At 50.7% G+C, this 12433-nt stretch overlaps 1 protein-coding gene across 1 annotated transcript; it reads left to right on the top strand.

Annotated features, from left to right (window-relative positions):
- Positions 1 to 9168: 9168 nt before the first annotated feature.
- Positions 9169 to 11076, top strand: ccn1l2 (cellular communication network factor 1, like 2; the record flags this gene model as incomplete). Its single annotated transcript, XM_084456952.1, has 5 exons — positions 9169 to 9250; positions 9535 to 9748; positions 9960 to 10322; positions 10464 to 10660; positions 10774 to 11076. Exons 1-5 carry the CDS (start codon positions 9179 to 9181, stop codon positions 11074 to 11076), a joined length of 1149 nt encoding a protein of 382 aa, XP_084313078.1. The 5' UTR covers positions 9169 to 9178.
- Positions 11077 to 12433: the final 1357 nt, after the last annotated feature.

Genomic DNA, 12433 nt, shown 5'->3' with positions numbered 1-12433 from the left:
ACCAGCAGGTGGCGAACGAGACCGGTAGAAGAATTTCCCCGTTGCCAAGCAACACAAGTTTGAAATGTCTGCTTTGGTACCTTCAGATTTATATTCCTATTCACACATTTGGTCTGTATTTTCACTTTAGCTGCCTGGCGTTTCCTATCATATATGAGGTAGGTTGAAAAAGCTCTGCGTGAACTATTTAGACGGTAACGTTTATTATCGGTCTGGCTAGATAGTTTACCAGGGGGGTATCAAAAATGCCATGGTCCAAACAGTACCGCTAGCTGGCCTACCTCCACGAGTGACTCCTTACGTTATGGTGCGTTCGTTTATAATTGGGAGGTGGCAAATTGCGACTTGCTACTAGGAATGATTAAATAAAACACCGCATGAACTCGCACTGCCTCGTCGCAAATTCGGATATGTTTCTCAGCCCCAGGTTGCTCGAATGCACTAGATATAACTAGGTAACTGATATAATGGTATATAGATATAACTAGGTAACTGTGATATAATGGTATATAGCTCGAATGCACACAGGTCGGAGGTAGGTATTTTCCCACTTGCGACTTGCCACCTCCGACCACAAACGAACGCACCATTAGTGCTAACTGTTACCTGTGCATTTGCCTCACTAGAGAGCAGGATGTATTTTTGACCTGAAGAGGACTCGAGGAGCAATAGTCTATCACGCGTTTCACCTCATATGTTACGTTAGAAGTTAACAGCTATGTTATGAAATGGACTGCCAACGTTAGAGACCTTGACAGTATTTCAGTGTCAAATATTGTCTGTGTGTCATGGCCTTGATTCCCCTTGCACTTCCTCTCAGGTGAGCACCTGCTATGGGCAGCCTTCCCAGCGAGGGTCTAGATGAGACCCACTGTCTCTGGGCTATATGCCCTCACCCTTGCTGCTGGGACTCGGAGCAACGCATTGCCAGAGGAATTCCACGACACATAAAGTCCCGAACATCAGACACGGGCAGAGGAGCACCCGTAGAGGAGGAGGGTAGGTACAATACTGCCTTTCACACTGTCACCCACAATGTGCATTGTTCACAAATGAGTCCATGAGATGAGTCCAAAGATATTCACAGTGCTATTCTTTCTTGTCAGCGGAGGGCTTTCCAACCCTCAGTGTGGTGAATGTGTCAGAGTGGAGTGAAGGTAGAAAGCCTATGAAGATGAAGCTGCTCTTTAAGACCCTCAGCAGAGAGGATGCTGCCGCAGATGCTCCTCTGACAGTTCTGTCCAGCCAATCACAGAAACAGCAGAGGGAGCACAGTGAGAGGTTAGAAACAACAAATAGGGCTCTTTAAATCTTAGCTTCTGTCTTTTATTTATCTGAAATAAAACTATAACGTGTGATCAAATTATCCTATGCAGAGCAGATCTTCACTTTCCAAGGAACTTTGTTGTCCATACTAGTCCTCGTGACGGCAAACAGAAGAAGGGGGTCAAGGTAGGGTTCATCCAGTCAAACACATATGCATTGGAGATGAATGCGAATCTCAGATTTGATTCAAATTGTGAGACTGTACATAATGTTGTATCCTATCTAGAATGCTCTGGGTGTGTATGCGCTTGTGTGTGTGTTCTTCTTCCAGCTCAGCACCGCCCAGATCAAGCCGCTGACCTGCAGCTCCAGTGAATCTTCTGGCTCCGGCTCCCTGGTGATGTGGATAGCCAATCCCCAGCACACCCCACAGTGCCACTCCCAGAACAGGTCACTTTGGCTGACTTTATTGCAGTCCAGGTTGATTTGTTATTATTATGTGAATTTGATTGAGGGTTATTTTAAAGTCATCTTATGTTGTTATAGTGAACTGTTATGCATTTTGGTAGTTGGTTGTGTTCCATATATTTGAAGCGGAATTGCATGTTTCTACTCAGGTCATCTCCTCTTGTAGCTGTGAAGGAACTATTTTGCCTTCCATCCTCCCAGTTGTACAAATCTGACAGATTGGTGAGCAACAAACTCACCCACCTTTACTGCGATACTGGATTATATTTTCTTTGCACAACTTTGTGTTAGCATTGCTTGAGCTGTTACATGTTATAGAACAGAAAGAAGTTGAAGCCTGTGAGGAAGAGGGTCCGGTTCCAGCTGACACCACTGACGCCCCAGCAAGGAAGTGAGGTGGGGTTAGGCTCTCCAGTCGCAGAGGGAGGAAGTGTCGACCCTGCAGACCCTGACTTGGCCCAACCTGACCCAGACAGGAACCGCCAGGGGGAGGAGGGCGCCCTCACTCTCCAGGGCCAGGTCCGGGTCCAGGCCAGCCCACGGCCCCCCTCGGCCCCCAGGGCCCCTAGTGCCTTCCTCCTCCGGAACAAGCCTATGGTCTTCCACAGTGTCAGGGAGAGGATACTAAGGAGGAACACCCAGCAGGACCCGCCTGTCTACAAATACAAACTGGACACAGAGGTTAGGCCTCTTTTTCCTCCACAGAAATATTCCGTTAACGGCAACAACAACAAAAGAATCCCTCACGTAATCTGACAAATCATTCACAACAGTGACTGTGTTGTCTCCAGACCTTTCACATGAGGGTACTGTCTGTCAGGACCTAACATGAACAGCCTGAATGTGTGACAGTGTGGAAAACCCTGGCCTGGCACCGCATGTCTGCGATGGAGGGAGAGTCACGGGAGAATGAGACTGTGCTATGGTTCTGAAGATGCAGGCCCAGATAGCTCTTATTACACAGACATGTTCCAGTGATTTTCTAGCTGTGTGTTTATTAAGCGTTTTCAGCATCTGGTGTAGTGAGTGGTCAGCAGTCACGTACTTCCTTGATTAGCCGTGCTTCAGTCCAGGAAGAATGGAATGAATTCCCGCTCAGCTGTTGATAAACAATGAATTAAAAGAATGTAAACTTGTCTGACTCGTCAAATATATCTGGTGTGGATGTGTACAGCTTGTAGTAGACCCAACATTGCTGTTGTAATATCCTGTTGGTGACTGAGGAAAGAAAGGGATTGTTAAGGATTTAGCCTCAAGGGTTGTATAAAAATAATGATGCTCAACCAGTAGTATTGATATTAGTCTGTGGTGGCATGTTTTCAGTCTGTCTCTTGACCTCTCATTTCAGACTAGTGTGCAGGACATTAATTGGGAGAAGCTGAGAAGACAGACGTACCTGTGGAGGAAGCGCAACGTGCCAGCCGGCCGTGACCAAGAGAAGCCTGCACCACCTCAAGAGGGTATACCTGTCAGCCAGGAGGACCAGCAGTGGGACAGCTTTGACTTCTACCCTGTCGCCAAGGCCACTCTCCACTACCACCCCACGAACCCTCTGTCCATAGGTGACGCTACAACACTACATGGCCTAAAATAGTCTAAAATACTGTCACAGACAGGCTCAGGGGTGGTTACATATGAAGTGAGTTGCACTAGTTGATGGTGTTTGCATGGACGATTTGTGCGTAGGTCCAGCTGTGTGGCAGTGCGTGAACTGTGTGAAAGGGGTGTGGCCAGGCCAACGTGGCGTTTTGCCCTCCAAATCCAAGTGCCACCACTCTGGCTTGTCCAACAGTTACCTCACGTTGTGTAATGGTTCGGACGTCTGTCTAAACCCCATGCACCGAGTAAGTTACTAGACGGCTTCACGCCGACACTTTCAGCAGGAATCAATCCTTCAATATTTGTACAAACATGCCATGTACTGTACATTTGACTGTTTTCCTTGCTGTCTTAGCTCCTGTATAGAGATGACGTCAGTGATGTGGACATGAGTAAAGGCGCCATCGCCCCCTACAACTCCATGCTCTATCTCCAGGAGGCAGCTCTGCAGGACAGCGGTCAGTGTCTCTGATATAACACATTAGCTACTCAGGACACTCCTCATCTCTTCTCCATATTTGTACGTTTGTCGTGTGGCGTGACCCTCCTTTGTCATCTCCTGCCGTCCCCAGATTCAGGAGGGGTGTATTCTGGGTTTGGGAGAGAGGGAGAGAGAGGCCCGAAGCCAGGAGCTTCCGAGCAGACTGGCAGCAGTGCGGACGACAAGGGCCCCCCAGGTTTCCTGCCCCCCCCTCCCCCCTCCAGTCTCAACTCAGTCACCTGTGGAGACGGGCGACCATGAGAGGGAAGAGACACTTCCAAAGTCTAAGGCCAGCTACTCTGCATAATGTCCTCACCAGGCTTATGAACATGCAAACTATATCACCTAAAACCACTCTTACATTTTACAGAATTAAATGAGTAATGATATAAATTGCTTTAATGTGCTTTTTACACATTGCATCAGCTAGTTGTTTTCATGAGTAGTGAACACGGTTACTCTTGTAATCAGCAGGTGTCACTGTAGAGTCACTCAGGCTCTCATCTCTGGGAGTATTGGGATTTACAGTGTTAAGATGATCCACAAAACAAAAGCTGTGGTGGTAATTTAACCATAGTCTATCCAGTCAGACTCTACTGTTAGTTAGAGTAATGCAGAGCCTGTTGACCAGAGGCTGTAGTTAGCGTGTTTATGGAAGAGTTGATGGCACCCCCTAGACTCAACCTCTCCAGCTGCAGTCAGTTCCCACACCCTGTCCCCGGCCTAATCCTGACAGCCCTCCAGGCAGAAGGTGTAAAGGCCGGTGCTGGGTGCAGGAGGTTAGCGGAGCTCTGCCCCCCCGCTGGAGCGCGTTTCCACAGCAGACGCCCAGGAGAGGTTTCCTGCTGCTCTGCCAGGTGCGCTCATGTGAAGGCCTCGCAGGCACACGGACTCCCTGAGCACCAGTCTCCCTGCTGGGCTGGGGAGCAGACTCAGCCATGTGTGATCAAGCCTGCTTCTACAAAGGCTTTCTACTCTAGTCCCTCTGTGCTCCAGGTGTGTTAGTTGGCATGTTTTTCATTTCACCATTAGGATAGGAATTTGCTAGATCCGGCTGTATTGTTAGGCTTTGACTTTTTAAATCAAACTGGTTTATCCAACCTCTACCACAGAGGCCCGGCATGATTTCATACCCCACCAGGGTATAAAGAGGTCTTTGATTAGGAATGACCTCAAATTAGTTGAATGTCAGAGCAAACAAACTTGTCTAATTTTAGATGGCCTAACACTGAATATTTGTCATAGGTTATTACTGTAGTGCCCGGTGCAGGCTGCTGAATAAACACATGATCTGGCCTCTTAAGGAAATGAATGTTTAATGCCATGAACTGTGTCAATGGAATGTGAATATCCAGTAGGTCTAGCCGTTCTAGAATGTTCCGTCATCAGTTCATGGCGTAGTCGTGTATTATAGGCCTCTCCCATAGACTACCTTTCTATGTACTTGTATTTATTCCTATTAGTGGGCCCAGTCACAGTGAGCTTTATGTGTTTGTGTCACCATCCCCGTTGGATAACCCTGGAACTTTTCTGTTTACGCCTCTCTGTGATAACATTTTCCCCTCTGAATCACAGGCAGCCCTGTGTAATGGTGCCACACAGCCCCCCGCCCCCCCGGGCCCGCCCCCCCGGCCTGCCCACTAACAGGACACTCTCTGTCAGCAAGCAGCACCGGCAGACTCCCACACTAAAGTCCCTTTGAAATGCTAGTTTGTTTATTTTTGTGTACTTAATATGCAGTGTGCAGCTTAAGAAACCTCTGATTTCACCAGGGGGAAAGGGCAGCATCGGTCTGATTGCCTCGGCCCATCATCTCATTAGCTGGCTCTCCTAGAGCTTTGGATTTTGATTTAAGTCTTTTTGTAAGTTATACTAGGTATCCAACAAGAAAAAGACGCGATATGTTCACTGTACTGTTTATTTTGTGTAGCTGTCCTTTCATACATGGACAAAATGTTTGCTTCTATCATGGCGTTTATTGCCGCTGGTGGTCCTGAGATCAATGTGATTCATGTTCAATCTTAAGTCACCTGGCCAAGTTGCCCTGCCTCTTGTTTTAACTATTCTTCCCTCTGTGTCTCTGTGCGTTAGGTTTTTGTATGCCTGTCATAGCAAGGATTCCTAAACCTCAGCCCTGTGTGGGCGTGTGTTGACTAGTACATGATTCAGCAGTAGTTTAGGGTTACAGCATGGGGTGACTGGCTGCTCACACTGTGGTTATCACGGGCATACCTCTCCCCCAGAAGGTGGGTGTGTCTCCTCGTACAGTACATGCAGCACACCTGCTCGTGTCAGTCAGACGCACAATGGGCAGGTTATTGCTGTGCTGCGGAGAGCCGTGGCGAGGAGGGTCTCTGCTCCGTGCTTTCATCACTCCTATTAGGCAGGCTGAAGGAATGCACAGGCCACTGGTCACCCACCCCCCCCCCCCCCACCCCCAGCCCTCCTGCTTGGGCAGCAGCCAGGCTAGATGAGGGTGCAGGAGAGCCACACCTGTGGCAAGACAGGCCGTCTTATCAGGAGGAGAGATGCACAGATGTCTGCCCCCAGTCATGGGTGTCCAGATGTACCATGGGCCCTCTGACATCATCGCTCTCGCTGATAGCGTGGCTCAGGTGTCTTACTTGCCGTTCAGCAAGGTAGCCTAACGTCTAGTGAACTGATCCTAATAGTTTTATAGCAATCTAAAAGATTCACGCTAGATACTCGAAAAGGGTTGATGTTGATGATGCCGTGAGTGTGTGAGTGCACCAGGTTTTCTGGGACACTAGTATGAGGAATCCCATGGTGACCTGACCTATGGGGGTGGTATCATGAACTGGGTCAGGGTGGAGCAGCACACACACACAGCTGACTCCACACAAACCAGATGTTTACTGAAATACACATGAGGTGGCCCACACAGCCACTGTTACTAATACGAGTTACTGCAAAGTGTGGGAAATGCTTCCACTTAAGTACAGGACATTGATATTTGAGTTAACAAAGTAGTTGTGTATGGCAGGTCTGACCCAAACCTTGAAAACACACACTCATGCTAGAGTGTTTGGGTTCCTGTTGAGTCAGGCGTTCAAACGCCTTTTCCCGTTTTGAGGACTTCCTGTTTACCCATTCCACCAGTCTGAGACTGTGATACCAAGATTTCTATCGACACTTCCCCGTTTTGGCTCTCGGGTCCATAGAGGAATCAGAACTGCCAACGATATCAATGCATCCACAGTCGTATGTCCCTTAAAGAGGAATATGGTCGGTTGTAAAGGCCTCGTGGAGACTTAAGAGGGAAACCTCAGACTGCTGCTGGTACATATGCTAAAGGCACTGTGGACTTAGTAAATTGATCTATAGTGATAAATCGCCATGGCTCCTGACCCCCCCCCCCCCCTGTTTTTGGAAATGTTTGTCTGGCTTACAAACAATGGCTGGCTCTGGGCCAGGCGGGAGGCTGCCAAACGGCCCGCGTCCCCCGCCCCCACCCCCCTCCGTCAGCGTCCGATGCACCATGGCCAGCACACACATCCTGCCTTTGTGGGCCAGGAATTCCAGGAATCCAGACTGCTGCCCTCCTCCTCCTCCTCCTCCTCCTCCCCCCGGCCCTCCCCAACAAGGTGCTCTCAAACTTCCCGAGTGTCCCGCTGGTTTCTGAGCAACACAGTGGCCCGGGTGTCTGGGGGCCTTGTTGCGCAAGGCCCTGCGTGTGGTTTGGTCTCGTCCCATCCTGGCCATCGCTCCAGCTCCTCTCCGCAGTGCTCCTCGATCCCACATCACGGGCGGCTACAGTACCACCTGCTCTCTGCTGTGGCTTCCCCTGCTCCCACTCCGGGACCGCAGCTGCAGCTCATCCACTTTTAGGTCTCTATTTCCGCTCTGTTCCTTTCCCAGAATTCTCGACGCAGGCAATTTTGTTGAAGTGGTATTTTATGCACGATACAGCGCACAGGTGTGTTTTCTTGAAACGCATATGCATTTGGTTTGATATTTGTAGGTGTGTTTAATCTGCGTGGTCCTAAGGCTCTTAAGGTCAGATTAACTATGCATCGCTCCGATGTGTGAGAAGATCTCCATATCGACACCCTCGGTGGACTTTCAGCTGCCATATCAAATGTGATAAATTATATTTCCGGTGTTTCATAACAGTGTGAGCCAAGGCCTAATGCAGGGCCTTCCTGCGCTCCAACAAAACACTATGTGCCCCAGGGATGACAATGGGAATGTTTAGTTTTTCCTACCAAACATGGGAACCTGTGGAACAGCCTTTGTTTCCTGGAATGTGGCCATTAGGGAAGAGATGGAGGGAACACAGGATGCAGAATGTGTCCTGGGCAGAGGGGGCTGTGCTGGAGGTAATGGAATACTAGAGGAACTGTTCACAGGGATTTTCTCTGCCGTCTGCATCACCATTTCCCATGTTAGACGGGACTCTGTGCCAGAACGGGATTCCCTGCTCATGTTTTCCATGACACCTGTCCTTGTTTTTCCTCCCTCCAGCATCTGTCAGATATGACCCCTGTCCACTGGCTAGACCCCCGTCCACAGGTCACAGCTGACCTAGACTGCTACGCCACGGGGATCCCACAGCCAGCAGTCCACAGTCAGTGCAGCTTAAGCCAGCAGTAGATAGCCAGCGCAGCTTTTATCATTCTTCATTTACTAGCAAGCAGGTTCTCCCACTTCAAACGGCATTATCATATAAAGAAAATGTTTATAAGCAATGTCTAATATGTGTATTGACGTTTATTTTTTATTGTGAATACCAAATGCTCACACTCAGGGCTGAAAATTAACACCTGCCACCGGCCAAACGCAGGTAAAATTTCCAATTGGCGACCAGATTTTGGAAGGCTATCTGAAAAAAATATATACTTGGCCGGTAGATTTTTTTCATCTACAGTCCCCTTGGCAGGTGACTCACCGTGATCCAAAAAGTAAATTTTCACCCCTGCTCACACTCTAAATGCGGTGATATAATTTCTCCCAGTTAGCTACCAGTCTGACTCCCTCAGGCCATCCTCCCCCTCCACACACTTCCCCATCCCTCTGGAGAGGGGCTCTGATGTCACAGTGGGCGGGCCACCAGTGTCTATAAGTACAGGCACCACCAGGGGAATCTCTCTATCAAGTGGAGCTGAGCTTTGCTGAGCTTCTCTGGGCTGACCTGTACTGGACCCTGTAGGAGGAGAGTCAGGAACACTAGACCGGTGTACCTTTTAGTGCACTCACATACTGTAGAGCTATACGGACCCACTTTGAGCCACAGGTAGACTTCTCTCCTCTCTGGCCTCAAATACCAGCTCTGGACAGTTATCTGCTCATATCTACTACACAACGGATCCTTTATCTTTTTTTTTTGCCGCCTACACATCCAGGATGTTTTCTCTGGTTAGATTGAGGCGGATCATCTCCACGCTGTTCGTCCTTCTCTCCAGCGCTGCCGTGATGGTGAGTTAACACCTGTTCTTTCCCCGTCGTTCTCCCCCTCTCTCTCCAACACCTTCCCGTTATGTACAACGTGTCTTGCGGTGGCCGTTTGTGACTTCTAGACTAATGAGCTTTATGCGGACAGGAATGTCTTCATGTGTTGCTTCGTGAGACTTCCAGTGCTTAAATGTCAAGTCGGTGAGAGCCGTGCATGCGTGCGGACTAGCCACTGGAGAGGACAGGCCCGTGCGCTTGCCTCCACTCCTCCTCCTCCTGCTCACCCTGGCTTTACTGTTACTGCCCAGGTGGAGAGTGACTGCCCCGCCCAGTGCTCCTGCCCCCTGTCGCCGCCGTCGTGCCCGCCCGGTGTCAGCTGGGCGACCGACAAGTGCGGCTGCTGCAAGGTGTGCGCCAGGCAGTTCAACGAGGACTGCGGCGCCAGCGAGCCCTGTGACCACATCAAAGGCCTGCACTGCCACCTGGGGGCCGGAGGAGACCCTGAGAGGGGACTGTGCCGAGGTAAGGACAGGACGCTGCGCCGTTCCGGGAGGGAAGAGGCGGGCAAAGGCTGTCTCCGCCCTCTGTTCTCTATTACGTAATGGTGCTCACGAATCACACTGCTCAACCTGATGGTTGTTTAAAAGGGCTGCATGATAAGGGATCGTTGCATGATTGTAGGGGGCGTTGCCTGGGTCCCCCAGTAACCCTGATGTCCCCCTCCCCTCCCCAGCGTTGGCCCAGGGCCGGCCATGTGAGTTCAGCGGGCGCGTCTACCAGCACGGCGAGGACTTCCAGCCCAGCTGCCAGCACCAGTGCAGCTGCATGGACGGGGTGGTGGGCTGCATGCCCCTCTGCCCACACCTGGTGCCCCTGCCGGACTGGCGGTGCTACCGGCCCCGGCTGGCCAGGCCAGCGGGCCACTGCTGTGAGGAGTGGGTGTGCGACGACGACAACCACATCAGCGAGGAGCCCGAGGAGGCTCCCCGGCGCGCCGCCCTGCCCCACCTGCAGCCCCTCCCAAACCACATCAGTACCCAGCTGCAAGCCCCGCCCCCGCCGCGCCGCCGTGCCAGCTCTGGAGGCACCTTCCGGGGTAAAAACCTAACATCCCACTTCAGTGGCTGTCATGATACTCCTACTACTACTACTGCTGCTGCTGCTGTAATACAGGCCCGGTCTGCCAGGGAGGGTGTCCACGTCGAAGCCTAACGTCTCTGTCCCCTCTCCTCTGCAGAGCTAGTGTCCCCCCCCAGGGCGGAGGTGCTGATGGGCTGCCTCCCACAGACTACCGATTGGACGGAATGTTCCACCACGTGTGGGATGGGCATTTCAAGCCGAGTGACCAATAATAATGCAGAGTGCCGGCTGGTCAGAGAGACGCGACTTTGTCAGATCCGGCAGTGTGACCTGGAACTCACGCCAAGTCTCAAGGTACAAGTTATGATTATTTTACAAGTTTTTTTATTTATTTCAGGACATTTGAGCATAAGAACTCATGCAGTGTAACGTTCTGATTGGATGTTTCTGTCTTGCTGACCTTGCAGAGGGCGAAGAGGTGCCAGCGTACAGTCCGCCCTCAGGAGCCAATCAGGATCACCTTCGCGGGGTGCTCCACGGCCCGGCGGTACCGCCCCCGCTCCTGCGGCGCCTGTAGGGACGGGCGCTGCTGCACGCCCTCGCTCGCCCGCACCGTCCGCCTGCGCTTCCACTGCCCCGACGGCGAGGGCTTCACGCGCGACGTCATGTGGATCCAGCGCTGCACCTGCAAACAGAGCTGCAAGAGTCACAGCGCCCCCTCCAGGCCCTCCGTCAGCTTGCACAACGACATCCACACCTTCAGGCACTGAGGCCGACCGAGCGCGCCCCGACCCGCACCCGTACCCACAGGCCTCCCTCTCTCTCACCCTCTCTCTCTCCGGGCCGGGCCAGGGGCAGCCGGTCTCTCAGCTTCCTCCTGGGCAGCAGGTGTGGCCGGGGAGCCTCTCACTCCAGCGCCACCACCACCAGTCTCTACTGGAGGGCCCGGCCGGACGCTTGCACTTTGCACTTCCTGCCACAATCAAACCCGTTTCCACATGTAGGAGGTTGGTGGCTGTGACGTTCCCTCCAGGTGCAGTGCTCCCTCCCTGCTGGTGACCCAACTGTTAAAGAGGAGGGACAGCAGCACTGAGCACAACAGAACATGGACAGTAGGATGTCATGTTGGACTAAAATGTCAGAAAATATGTAAATGAACAGTTTTTTTTTCAACTTTGTTCTTTTTATTTATTCTTTTTTTTCTGTGTAAGTGTTGTCAAGTTCCTCTTTAACCACAGGAGGAAAAAGAGAATGGAGTATGTATGTATGTTTATATGTATGTGTGTATGTATGTGTTCAATGGGACGGTGACATTGTGTCATCATAGAATGTTACTATAGACACTGAATGTGTATGAACGCCTGGAAGTGAACCAGAAAGAGAACAGGATAGGTTACCCATACGATATTCATCAATGACTGTAATGAACTGTATTTCATTGTATGTAGTTCATAGTCTGTTCATGTGTGCGCGTGTGATCCCGTCCAAAGGAAGCATTTGGAGAGAGTTCACACATGCGCATTTGTAAGACAGCTTATGAGGTATATAGTATTGTGTACAGACTTCACTCTAGTGGAGTGACTATTTTTGGAGATCACCTCATTATTCGGGGTGTGTTTTTGGTGCCTCGTAGTGTAGAGGCACGTGTAGAGCAGATGTGTTATATTTAAGATGTTAATGTTGTTTGATTTCTTTGTAAGCATCCATAATGCTCTCTGATACATCAAATAAAGTCGTCCAACTCACCATTTGGCTCCTTCCATGTTTTTCTGAGGTCATAACCCCCAGTCTGCTACTTTGTTGGATCGCTGTTGGGGTTCAGTGTGTAGATGCAGGGTGACAGGTGTTTAGACAGGGAAACTGCTCCACCAATTAGGACAAAAGAAGCTCCTCCTGAGCCGGGCTAGGCCTGTCAGAGGGGGGTAGGTCTGACATTTACTCGGGACATTATTGTAACTCTAGAGCAAGAGGAAGAACCTCGGGGAGAGAGCCAGTTCTGTTTGGGAGGCGTAGTGAGATGAGAGAAGAAGCATCTCCAGTCTGAACCAGTGCGTCAGGTTCACGTTCCCTCATGGCCTTATATATACAGGCTGCCCTGGTGCACAAACATCACAGCAGACTCCTAAA

Source organism: Borostomias antarcticus (genome assembly GCF_949987555.1).
Source record: "Borostomias antarcticus genome assembly, chromosome: 23".
NCBI lineage: Eukaryota > Metazoa > Chordata > Actinopteri > Stomiiformes > Stomiidae > Borostomias > Borostomias antarcticus.
This window is presented reverse-complemented; position numbering and strand designations above follow the sequence as displayed.